The 12,500-nt window shown below is 47.5% G+C and overlaps 2 protein-coding genes across 2 annotated transcripts in view; one reads left to right on the top strand and one right to left on the bottom strand.

The window, feature by feature from the left end:
- lrig1 (leucine-rich repeats and immunoglobulin-like domains 1) overlaps positions 1-7,299 on the top strand; it is an 83,433-nt gene extending 76,134 nt beyond the window's left edge. The window contains exons 15-18 of the mRNA XM_063214946.1: positions 1-283; positions 842-976; positions 1,512-1,991; positions 3,511-7,299. The exon at positions 1-283 is cut by the window's left edge and continues 161 nt beyond it. Coding sequence (XP_063071016.1) covers positions 1-283; positions 842-976; positions 1,512-1,991; positions 3,511-3,701 — 1,089 coding nt within the window. The 3' untranslated portion in view covers positions 3,702-7,299. The remainder of the gene's footprint in view (positions 284-841; positions 977-1,511; positions 1,992-3,510) is intronic.
- Positions 7,300-11,948: 4,649 nt separating this feature from the next.
- Positions 11,949-12,500, bottom strand: part of slc25a26 (solute carrier family 25 member 26) — a 104,024-nt gene continuing 103,472 nt past the window's right edge. Inside the window, exon 10 of the mRNA XM_063214947.1 lies at positions 11,949-12,089. Coding sequence (XP_063071017.1) covers positions 11,993-12,089 — 97 coding nt within the window. The 3' untranslated portion in view covers positions 11,949-11,992. The remainder of the gene's footprint in view (positions 12,090-12,500) is intronic.

Raw genomic sequence — 12,500 nt, 5'->3', positions numbered from 1 at the left:
AACCAGCTGCTGGTGATCCGGCAGGCGGTGCCCGAGGACGCCGGCCGCTACACCTGCCTGATGTCCAACCCGCTGGGCACGGAGCGCGCCCACTGCCAGCTGAGCGTGCGGCCCCAGGCCCAGGGGCTCTGTCCCATCTCCTCCTCGCTGCCCGCCGGCACCATCGCCGCAGGGATCATTGTCATCGCCGTGGTGACCAGCGTGGTGGCCACCTCGCTGGTGTGGGTGTGCATCATCTACCAGACCAGGAAGAGGAGCGAGGAGTGCAGCGTCACCAACACAGGTACGTACGGGCATATGTGTGTGTCTGTGTCTGTGTGCTGCAAACGCAAATGACATGTGTGATTGACAAAAATACACAATAAAGTCTGATCCTGACGCACTGAGCGTGAATGAAGGCCAAATCACGTCTGCGATGGACATGGTTGAAATAAATGACAATAAGCTTGTGAGTGAGTTTCCTGCTTCTTAAATACATTCATCTGATCCTGCCATAACATTGCTTCCTCCTCTCCTCTCCTCTCCTCTCCTCTCTTCTCTTCTCTTCTCTTCTCTTCTCTTCTCTTCTCTTCTCTTCTCTTCTCTTCTCTTCTCTTCCCTACCTCTCCTCTCCTCTCCTCTCCTCTCTTCTCTTCTCTTCTCTTCTCTTCTCTCCTCCCTTCTCATCTCCTCTCCTCTCCTCTCCTCTCCTCTCCTCTCTTCTCTTCTCTTCTCTTCTCTTCTCTTCTCTTCTCTTCTCTTCTCTTCTCTTCTCTTCTCTTCTCTTCTCTTCTCTTCTCTTCTCTTCTCTTCTTTTCTCTCCTCTCCTCTCCTCTCCTCTCCTCTCCTCTCCTCTCTCCAGATGAGACCATTGTTCCTCCGGATGTGCCCAGCTACCTGTCCTCCCAGGGCACGCTGTCCGAGAGGCAGGACGGCTCCATCAGAGTGGACAGCAGCAGTGGAGGCTCCCAGCCCAACGGACACATAGACAGCAATGGTAAGACACACACACACACACACACACACACACACACACACACACACACACACACACACACACACACACACACACACACACACACACACACACACACACACACACACACACACACACACACACACACACACACACACAGACACACCTATGCTTTTTATTTGAATACACAATAACATGTACAGTGTTAAGTCCCTAACACTAACCTTTTCGTGCAGTATCAGTACATACTATTTAAAGTTGACGCAACGAGGCACTGTATTGTTTTTCTGTTTTTTTTTCTTCATTCCATTTTCCTAAAAAATGTTGCAATGATTTCCTCTGTGCAATCCTCTTACTTTAGTATGTTTGTGCCTTGTAAGCAAAACAATTAACTTATGAGTAAACATACTGATGACCATGTTACCCCCCCGCCCCTCCCCGCCCTTCTCAACCCAAACCGTGACCCCCCCCACACCTCCACCTGTCCTCCCTCCCTCCACCTCCACCTGTCCTCCCTCCCTCCACCTCCACCTGTCGCTCCCCCCCACCTGTGCAGGCTTCGACCACCCGGTGTGCTCCGACTGCCTGGAGAACTACTCCAAGCCTCCAGACTACCTGCTGCAGAGCCCCACCACCACCACCCCCGCTACCCAGCAGCAGCAGTACCCCGAGTACACCCAGCAGCAGCCACCGCAGCAGCAGCAGCAGCAGCAGCAGCAGCCCAACCACCACCCCGCCGGCTACATCAGCGTGCCCATGGGCAACCCCACCCCCCCAGGGCCTCCACTCCCACACAACAACCACACCACCACCACCACCACCACGGTGCCAGGGACAGGGACAGTACCAGTGCCCGTCACCGTGGTGACGATACCGGCTAACCCCACGCCGGTCACCGTTCTACCCACGGCTGTGCCGCACTGCAACGGCACGCCCAACGGTACGCCCAACGGTCTTCGGCATCATGCGGACATGCAGGCCTTCCCCAGCAACCACGACAGGGTGGCGTCCGCCAAGAAGCACGCAGAGAGCAAAGGTCAGGACCACACGGGTGTCTGTACATGCATGCGCACACACACACGTGCACACATGGGCACACGCGCGCACACACACACACACACACACACACACACACACACACACACACACACACACACACACACACACACACACACACACACACAGGGCGAGAAGCCTGGGTAAATATCAGTGGAGATCACAAGGCACAGTTTGTACACAGACCTGCATGCACACATTTGCATACACACGCACACACACACACACACACACACACGCAGTCACGTACACACACATAGTCACGTACACACACAGTAATGCAAAGACACACACACACACACACACACACACACACACACACACACACACACACACACACACACACACACACACACACACACACACAGTCACGAACACACACACGTACACATGCACATAGCCCATAACTCAGAGGTGGTATTGACACATGATCTCATATTACCTGTCTCAGGGGGGGTGGGGGTGGAGATTAGGGGGGGTGTTAGTGGAGCTCCATCCACCCCCGCCCCCCTGCTGCCATAAATCAGGCCTAATGGTGCGCCTCCACCAGCGGATCCTGAGCTGCGTCTACGGGGGGCAGGTTGGGTCTTGCCCCTGGCCTCCTCCACCAGCCCTGCAAGGCAGTGTTGCCAGATGTGGCTGATCAAATCCTGCCCAAAAGGTTCTCAAAAACCGCCAAAATGCGCTAAATTCCGCCCAAATTCAACAAATTACATTGACTTCTATGGGCCAAAAACAGCTGAAAAAAACGCCAAATGGCCAATTTTTCCCGTTTTTACCCGCAGACGCTCATCCCAAGTAGCCCAATTGGGCGGGCACCCGCTCAATCTGGCAACACTGCTGCAAGGCCTGCTGCCTTGGAGAGCAAGCGGCCTGGCCTGGCACGCTGTAGAAATGCACAGCTTTCAATACGCGGAAGCCCTCACGTAGCCTGCAGGGCCCGGAGCTGTCAGTGTGTGTCTGTGTGTGTCTGTGTGTGTGTGTTTGTGTATGTGTGTATGTAGATGCGGGTCTGTATGTTTGTCTTTGGTTTGGATGAGAAAGTGTGTGTTGACATGGGCATGCGCGTGCATGTGTGTATGTCCATGTGTACTCTTTGTGTGTGTGTGTGTGTGTGTGTGTGTGTGTGTGTGTGTGTGTGTGTGTGTGTGTGTGTGTGTGTGTGTGTGTGTGTGTGTGTGTGTGTGTGTGTGTGTGTGTGTGTGTGTGTGTGTGTGTGTGTGTGTGTGTGTTAGCGAATGTGTGCCCTTGTCTATTTGTCTGTCTTTGTTCCTGATTTCCCTCACAATTGCATTAGGACAAAGCACATTTACGAAGCCACCAGTAAATACTTCCAAAATAAATAGTCTGATGTTGGCACAGTTACTAGTATGTTTGTACAGTATGTGTGTATAGAGCACACTTGGACAGAAAAACTCAACTAGCATGAAACACATTAAAACCACGACACACGTTAATGTATCTTGTCCCTTCTCTTCTTTGTCCCTTCTGCTCTCCAGAGCCCAGCATCACGAGGACGGGCACAGAGGACTTCCTGCGGCCGGTCAAGCTCTCCCCCTTGACCTCGGTGGACATCGAGCGCCACCACGAGACGTCAGACTCGCTAACACAGACTCTGCTGTCCAACGGACACGGCCCCCGAGCCATCCTCCAGAACGAGAGCAGCTCTCTAAGACGAGCCAGCGACTAGCATACAACCACCCCTGATCCCCCCCCCCCTTTCACAGAACAGAGAGAGAGAGGGAGAGAGGGAGAGAGATAAAGAATGGACAAAAACTCTTTGGACTCTCGATGACGGCACTGCTGATGCCTTCTCTCTTTTCTTTTTGTGGATTTTGGGGTTTTTTTTGCACTGAGAGCTGCTACCTCGGCCTGATGGAGGAAGAGGAGGAGGAGGAGGAAGAGGTGGGGCAGAGCTCATCCAGTTTCTCTAAACTGAGGAAGAGGAGGAGGAGGAGGAAGGTGTGTTAGGGTTTGAAGGTTCTGTATAAAAAGAAGACAATCCGCACACTTCAGGTCTATTTTTGTGCAAAGGGACCGAAAGCTTGCAAGTCAAGTAAAGTTTCTTTGCACAAAAATAGACCTGAAGTCTACGGATTGTCTTCTGTTTATACAGAAATTTCTACTGAATCCTGCACCTTCTAAACAGATGAGCGGTGGCCTATCACAACTTAAGGGTTTGAAGGTTAAAAAAAAAAGCTTGCTTGTGGTGGGACAGTGTCCCATCGCGAGCGTTGTAGCTGTACATAGTCTTAAATCTTCCCAAGGGAGTGTCCGTTTCATAAAGTGATGACAGAAAATAAAGAGACAAAAAAGTGACTTGCATTTGAAGCATGCAAATGTAGTGAAATACTTGTACAGTATAAAAAAAAGAGACAGAGTGATTATAACATTGGACAATGGACTGTACATAAGAGGTTTCTTATAAATATATATTATATATTATATCTAACTTTTACAAAGAGTATTTGGATTTATTCTGTGCATGGTAAAGAGCTGAGTGATAGTATTTTTTTGTTTGTTTTTTTCTTTTTTTTCTTTTCCAGTTAACAAGCCTTTACGGCGTTTTGTGTTTTTTTCCCTCTTTCTCTCCGTTTACTGTGGTGCCTTAAATCAGTGGTTCCCAACCTATGGGTCGGGATCCAACCTATGGGTCGCCAAAGATCCACAATGGGTCGCAAAGCCCTCTTGATGTTGAGGGGTTTAATTTTGATACCATATATCGCCCATGTTGAATAAATGACAAAGCATTTAAACTAATATATGCATAGAAGCAACAAAATGTAAGTGCTACATTTAACAGTTCTCTATTTGACCGAAGACAAATTGTGGAATAAAATGATAACTAAAATGAGTTTTCGCAGGAAACAGTGTCATGTGACTCCTTCTTGTGCGGGCGCTCGCGCAGTTGGGTCACCAAAGCTTACAATGGTAAAAATATGGGTCCCTGAAGAAAAAGGTTGGGAACCACTGCCTTAAATGATGCATGAACAAAGCAACCAAGAGTCCACCAATTGCTGCAATAGAGATTTGAATGTTTTTTGCTAAACGTACTTCCATGTACACCTTTTAGCAGTTTTTTTATTTTATTTTTCATACCATACCATACCATACCGTAACATGCATACACACACATGCAGTTGCATTGCCGTGAAGTTCTTTGACCTGACAATATGCTGTCTGTCTGTCTTGTCTGTTTGTCGGGTCTGTGGCCTTAAGTCATTTCGTTTGGGTGACGACGAGACAAAGAGTTTTGATGCTATTTGATTGGGCTTTTGAGGAAAATGCAGACACTGGCACGTTGTCGCAACCCAACAATGAAATCATGTTTAAGTGACTTATGCACTTTTGCCATATGATTTATTAATACACTACAGTTTTTGTGAACATGCAGATTTTGATTGTATCCTCTCATAGGAATGTATGGATTTCTAACAGCTTTGCCAAGGTGTGCGCACACACACACACACACACGCACATACATGCACGCACATACATGCTTGCACACACACACACACGCATACGCACACGCGCATATGCACACGCGCATACGCACACGCGCACACTCACACGCACACACACACATGCACATACAGCATCACATGTTGTGTCTCAAGTAATCAAAACTAATAAGGAACTCAAACAAATGAATCAAGACTCTTTCATTTGACTACGCTCATGACCACATCACCAGGCTGCTGTCTCTCCTCTCCTCACCCCATCCCGACACCTGTGGTACTTCAGTAGTGTGGGCTTTCCAGACGTGAATGTGTACCTCCTCCAAAAAAAACACTAGAGTTTGTCTTTGTTTTCCTGATTTTTTTGTTTTTGTTTCGTTTGTTTCTTTGTTGACATGACGCCTGGTTCTTGCAGAAGCATACTGTTGCCAAACTCCAAAAGGGATAACGCTGAGGACCTCTCATCTCTGACCTGTGAGTGACAGGAGGCTACCTAGAGATGTCGCATGAGCTCACTGCTGTCTCGGGGGGAGCCCAACACACTAGTCCAGGGTTTCCTTTTGACACACACACACACCCACACCTACACCCATGCTGAAAGCTGAAATGTTCACTCCGTCACTTTACACAGAGTGTAGCCTTGTGAACTAAACAGATCCGCCAAGCGTCAGAAACAATTTTGGTCTAGTGCTGCACCATTGGAGGTCAGACACAAAAGGACGTTTAACCTATTTTCCCCCTATTTGAATCATTAGGACTGGTTAGTCACTGTTTCTTTGGTTGGTCATACATAGGTTTCCCGATTACAAACATTTGCGCGTTGTGGAGGGAAAAGATGCTAATCAGCCAACCACCTGAGCTCATTCTTTGAGTGACGGCAGTTTCCAACAATCAGAGGTTGAAGAGTGCGCAGCCAGGGGTCTTTGCAAATGGGAAACCCGTGTATATCTTGCAGAGGCAGTTTGGCCCCACCCACAGCCCTCAGCTGTCTGCACTGTGCAGTGTCAGACTAAGCTTTTTGTGTCACTGCTGCCACGCTCGACAGGCCTCACAGAGCGTTGATGTTGAATCGACGGAGAGTCCCTTAGCTGTCGTTTCTATACAAAGCGAATTACAGATATTATTTTTTATTCAGGGTACTGGTTACAGTCCCTGGAGCAATGTGGGATTAGATGCCATGCTCAAAGGCACTTCAGTTATGGATCGAGGTGTGGGGAGAGGTAAAGGTGGGATTCGAACCTACAACCCCCAGATTGAAAGACCACCTCAAGATCACCGGGGCGTTGGGGGTTGATTTGTGTTAATCGATAATCAACGCCGATTCAATGTCTCTTTTTGCGATCAGGGCCTACAGAAGTGAACGATGTAGTGAACATTTCAGACACAGCAACACACTCAACACACACACTGAGGAAATGGCCAGTAAACACTACACCTTTACTCCAGCTTTCTTAACACTTTGTTTCAACACTACATTAAAAAAGTCTATTCGGTTTCTGCAACGTTCTTTTCTTTCATGATGCACATCCTAATGCCCATCGACGAAGAACGGCCAGCAAAAAGACTCTATTCTGTGTAAAGGAAACAAAAAATCTCAGCGTTAACCTGAAAGATTTCTTTCTACCAAACCAAGTAGAGCTGATCAGCCTGTGCTTTGTTTGAAAGGACATTTTGATGGGGATTGTGGGCTTTTTTTTTTTTTATAAGAAAAAAATGTGCTCAGATTAATTTATTGAAATGAACACTCAAACTGTTGTACATTGACAAAAGCTAAGACGTTGAAGTGTCTAACATGGCAGGTGTCTATTAAAGTCACATTTTGCTATTTTACATCCATGTCTCTGTTTCCTTATTAATACCAAAGTAATAGGTTGGCTGCAGCAAATTGAAATAAATGAATCCATATGTATTAATTGCCACATGTATTTTGTAATTTACACCAATTCACAGTGATGGGTCTCAGGAGATGCTGTATTTCAATGCTCCATATTTCTCATCATCTTCCAATAGTGTATCTTTGCGCTACATTACATTACACTATTACTTTTATCCAAAATGCCTGATTGTTAATTACAGGTTATTATTTACAGTCCCCGGAGCAATGTGGGACTAAGGTGCCTCAGTCGCTCAAGGGCACCTCAGTCATGGAGCGTGGTAGGGAGTGGAAGGGTGGGATTTGAACCTGCAAAAACTCTGATCTAAAACCCTCCTCCTTAACCAGACCATTGCTGCCTGTACTCCTATGCTATTAATTAGAGATGCACCGGATCCGGTTCCGGTTCCGGATCCGGCAGGATAATAGGGTTTTTCACAGGATCCGGGTCCGGCAGGATCTTAAGCAGTGGATGCGGTATTCGGCATGTTACCTAAAAGACAGGGTCTGGTGCATCTCTAGCCTAGGCTTTTCAGTCAGTCTTTCACAACCCCAATCACTGCATGGAGTGAAAGCCCTTTGGAAGCGGTCGTTGCAGGCAGTGTGGCAATAACTATATGTTTCAACCCTTTTGTAGTATCCGGTTCCGGATCCGGCAGGATCTTAAGCAGTGGATCCGGTATCCGGCAGGATCCTAAAAATCAGGATCCGGTGCATCTCTACTATTAATGATACAGATATCACTAATTAGCTGTTTCACATGGCTAAGGAGCAGACAATTATTCAGTTATTGCAGTTAAGGGGTTAATGCACTCCTTGAACACATTAGTTGCATTGGATTTGAACCTCTCATGAAAGATTGACCATCACCCACTTCTACAAGTAATTTAAATGTTCATCAGAATAGCATTCATGCATCAAAATTATTTTTTAATTCAAGTGATTCAGTGATTAGGCCTACGATCTCTGCAAGTACTAAACATCAAATGAACACCAAAACCAACCGCAAGGCCTTGTAACGAGAGCAGCTAACACCTTTGACTGGGCCCAAGAGACAAAATCATCTGAAAGGCCCCTCCACCCAATACATACAATGTTATGAGGACCCAATGATGTGCCCCTCTCTCTCCCTAGGCTTGGGACAACTGACCCCTTTGTTTCCCCCCCCTGTCAACTTCACTGTCCATAATGGTCCTTGGACACTACTGTTATGGGTTTACCCACCAGAACACACCACGTGCTTGTGTGTGAGGTCGAACTCAAGTCGGCGTTCAGGTCGACGGGGCATGCCGGATTCCGGAATGCCTAGCCTGCTGACACAGGCTATTGTGTCCCCCCCCGACAGAGGGATGGTGACAGGCCCCTGACACGCGCGCACACCTGGCTCAGGCCTGCAGTGTTCCCAGGCCTTATATGGGGCTTCTCTCCTCGCATCGCATCGCGCTCCGCTGTCTTCCTCTGCTCCGCTCCGCTCCCATCGCCTTTGGTTACATGAGCATGACACAATGAAGACTCAAAAGCACGCAGTTTGCATCTTTGAAATGCTCTGGAGGGGGCAAGCTGTAACTACTTCTGGGTTTGAAACTTGTTAACTTTTCCAGATCTAATATCGCCAGATATCTGTGATAACTGTGTCTACTCCACCCATGTAAGCACGTTGATGTTCGGACAAGATTGTCCAAACATGTGCTTAGTTCAAGTGCAGAATCCGTTGCTTTGAGCCAGTCTCTTGCCAACCAGACTGTTTCAAACAAAGCCCGAAAGTAGGCTAAAGTTGGTTCCATTCAGATTCGCTTGACAGCATTGTTGGGCGCACTCCATAGCAGGTTTTCCATTCATCTTGGGTCGGATGGTTTACCTTGACCCACATAACTACAGTACCATCTGCATGGAAAACACAAGTGGGCCAAGGGTCATCGCATGGCCTTCAGCCTGGAGAGGTAGTCAGAGTACAGTAGGGTAGGTGTTGCCTGAATTCATGATTCCTGTGTGGTAACCATGTAACCCAGTGGTGTAGTGGGGATTTTTTAAGAGGGGGTACGAGACGCCATCAATTAATTAGACAACTTATCATGTCAAACACCCCCCCTGACTGAATGGCGGTTCAGGAGCAGGGCGAATCCAGACCCTCGTGCCCAATCACAAAACTGAGCGGAGATACACAATGGTCTGGCGAGAGTCAGGCTAGCAAACATGGGGGTGTTTATGCAAATGTATTCAACAGAGTTGGCACAGTTTGTGTTTGGCTTTACATTTCCAAAAAGAGGCTTTTGTCTCAGGAACTAGAATCTGACCATGTGGGATACCCCATACAGTAATTCTCAGGCCTTAATAATGGCGACAGAAACGAATACCACAGAGGAAAGCCCATCAATCTCTTGTAATTCATACAGTAAGTCTTTGTAAGACTTGTTTTTATAAAATATTGGAAAGCGAGTGTTATCATGATGAGATACAAACTGAATGCAATTAAGTGTTACGTGTTTAAATTAGCCCCGCTAAAGCTTTTTTCTATTTAGGATGACTCCCATATCTGCAAACTCAACATTGAGCAAAAAGACGGTGCAGGGGTTCCATTTTAGTTTTGTGAAATTTATTCATGTGTGTAATTGTAGAGCATTTCTCTCGAGTAGTGGGGATTCCCATTACCCATTCATCCCTAATGATGTAAGCATTGCCATTCATTATTGAAATGCTCATCAATGGATTACTGTTCTTATCTATGCAATCTGTATGCAAGTGTGAGTCAGCAGAAATAAACACGAGCCACAGAATAAATAATAAAAAACAGCATTTTAATACAATCTCTTGTGCCAAAGAAACACACAGTCTATACAGACAGACAGACACAGAGCGAACTGCATTGATTTGAGGCCTCTGCAAACGAAAAAATGCTTGTGTTGTTAAATAACTGGAATCCAAGCAGTTAAACCCAATATGCTGTGCACTGATGACCAAGAATGCAATCCTGTGGGTAATGTGATCCCACACCCCACGGGGCCCTCTTCTCCCCTCAGCACCAGGTGTCCGTGTGTCTGTCTGTCCCTCCAGCGCTACAACTCCATAACCAACCCCATTCCAACCCCATAAGTCCCCACATATCCCAGCCTTCAAACCACTGACCAGTTCAAACTGGGACAGTCCTGGCCAGGGGAACTGTACAGGGGAGTAGGGACTTGAGGGATGAGGTGTGAATGAGGTGTGTGGGTGTGTGTGTGTGTGTGTGTGTGTGTGTGTGTGTGTGTGTGTGTGTGTGTGTGTGTGTGTGTGTGTGTGTGTGTGTGTGTGTGTGTGTGTGTGTGTGTGTGTGTGTGTGTGTGTGCATGTGTGCATGTGTGTGTGCATGCGTGCGTGCGTGCAAGGAGGTAGAAGGGGGTTTAGGGAGTAGTTGTGAAGTCTGGACTCTGCACAGTACTGTTCTTCTGCCTTTGGCTAAAGCACGGAGCCCCTGGGACCCTTCTAGGTACTATGGTGTGAGGAGTATGGGGATAGGGAGGGTGGATTGTCAGGCCTGGACGGTGTTCCTCTCCTTTCCTTCCCAGGACAGAGCCTTCTGCTAGATCAGGGAGCACCAGGCCAGGGAGCCTCATTGGAGAAAGGGGCTGAGGTATGAAGGTTATAGAGGGGTGTTTTGTCAGGGCTCGATGGTGCTCCTCTCCTACCCACGACAGGGACTCTGACCTCTGGCTAGAGCAGGGAGTACCTGGGACCCTTACAGGGAGGTCAAAGATGTCCAAAATGACACTTTCCTTCAGTGATAACAGATGCTTTTGCTTACTGTAACTGTGAAAAACACGACATTTCAAAACAATTTTTGAAAAGTGAATGCATGAAAGCCAAGCCAAAAAAATAATTAAAAAAAAACTCTTTTTTTGCATTTACAGTAAGCAAAAGTATGTCTTTGTTAACGTCTTTGACCCATGTATGTTATGAGGCGTATGGGAATAGGGAGGACCGTTTGGCCTGGCCAGGACATGCTCCTCTCCTCTCCTGCCCTGGACAGGGCCTCTGGCCTGCTGCTAGAACAGGGAGGACACTTGGTATGGTATTGAGGTTGGAGTATGGGGATAAGGAGGGCAGGTCTTCAGGCGCTGGTGCTGGATGGTGCTGGTCTCCTGCCTCTGGTCTGGTGATAGAGGGTCAAAGACGTGCAAAATGGCATTGTCATTCAGTGTAACGGATGCCTTCTGCTGACTGTAACTGTAAAAAACATGACTCTTTTTATTTATTTATTGTTACAGGGAATTCATTAAAGCCTCGGCTGTCATCCATTCACTTGAAACAATTTAAAAATCATGTTTTTTTGCAGTTACAGTCGGCGGAAGGTGTCCGTTACACTGAATGACAAAGACGTCTTTGACCCTAGAGCAGGGAGCACCAGGGAGCCTTGTAGGAGTAAGTAAGAGGGGTGTTTTGTCCCTGATGGTGCTCCTCTCCTCTCCTGCCCAGGAGGAGGGCCTCTGGGCTGCTGCTAGAGCATGGAGCATGCGGGACACTTGGTATGGTATGAGGAGTATGGGGATAAGGAGGGCAGTTCTTCAGGTGCTAGACAGGGCTGGTCTCCTGCCTCTGGCCTGCTGCTGGAGCAGGGAGCACCAGGGAGGTGGTGTAATTCAGGCCCTGATGGTGCTCCTCTTCTCTCCTGGGCTGCTAGAGCATGGAGCGCCGCACCTTCTCGTAGGCGCCCAGGAAGATGAAGCCACCCACGCTGATGAACGTCATGCGGGGAATACTGCCAGCAAACAGCCTGGTGGACACACACACAGAGAATAAAGTGGTCAACATAGGACAAACACACAAACAAAGTACAGTATATGTAATGTATGTATGCATGCATGTATGTATGTCTGTCTATACAGCCTGTGTCCTCTGTTTTTTTTGTCTTGTTTTTATTATTTGTCAGTTGTGGAATAGTCTTTTGATGTGATATTATTTGTATGTCCTGTCTTAAGCGAGTGTTGCTCAGGGACGCAAAAAGAATTTCGGTGAAAACTGACAATTAAGTGTAATCGTATCGTATCATATCTTATCGTATCGTATCGTATCGTAGTACATGCAGGCGATACCGGCCAGAAGCTGAGGGATATGGACGGACAGATAGACAGACAGGCAGGCAGACAAACAGGCAGACAGACAGACAGACAGAGAGACAGACACA

The sequence above is a fragment of the Engraulis encrasicolus genome, chromosome 14, assembly GCF_034702125.1.
Source record: "Engraulis encrasicolus isolate BLACKSEA-1 chromosome 14, IST_EnEncr_1.0, whole genome shotgun sequence".
NCBI lineage: Eukaryota > Metazoa > Chordata > Actinopteri > Clupeiformes > Engraulidae > Engraulis > Engraulis encrasicolus.
This window is presented reverse-complemented; position numbering and strand designations above follow the sequence as displayed.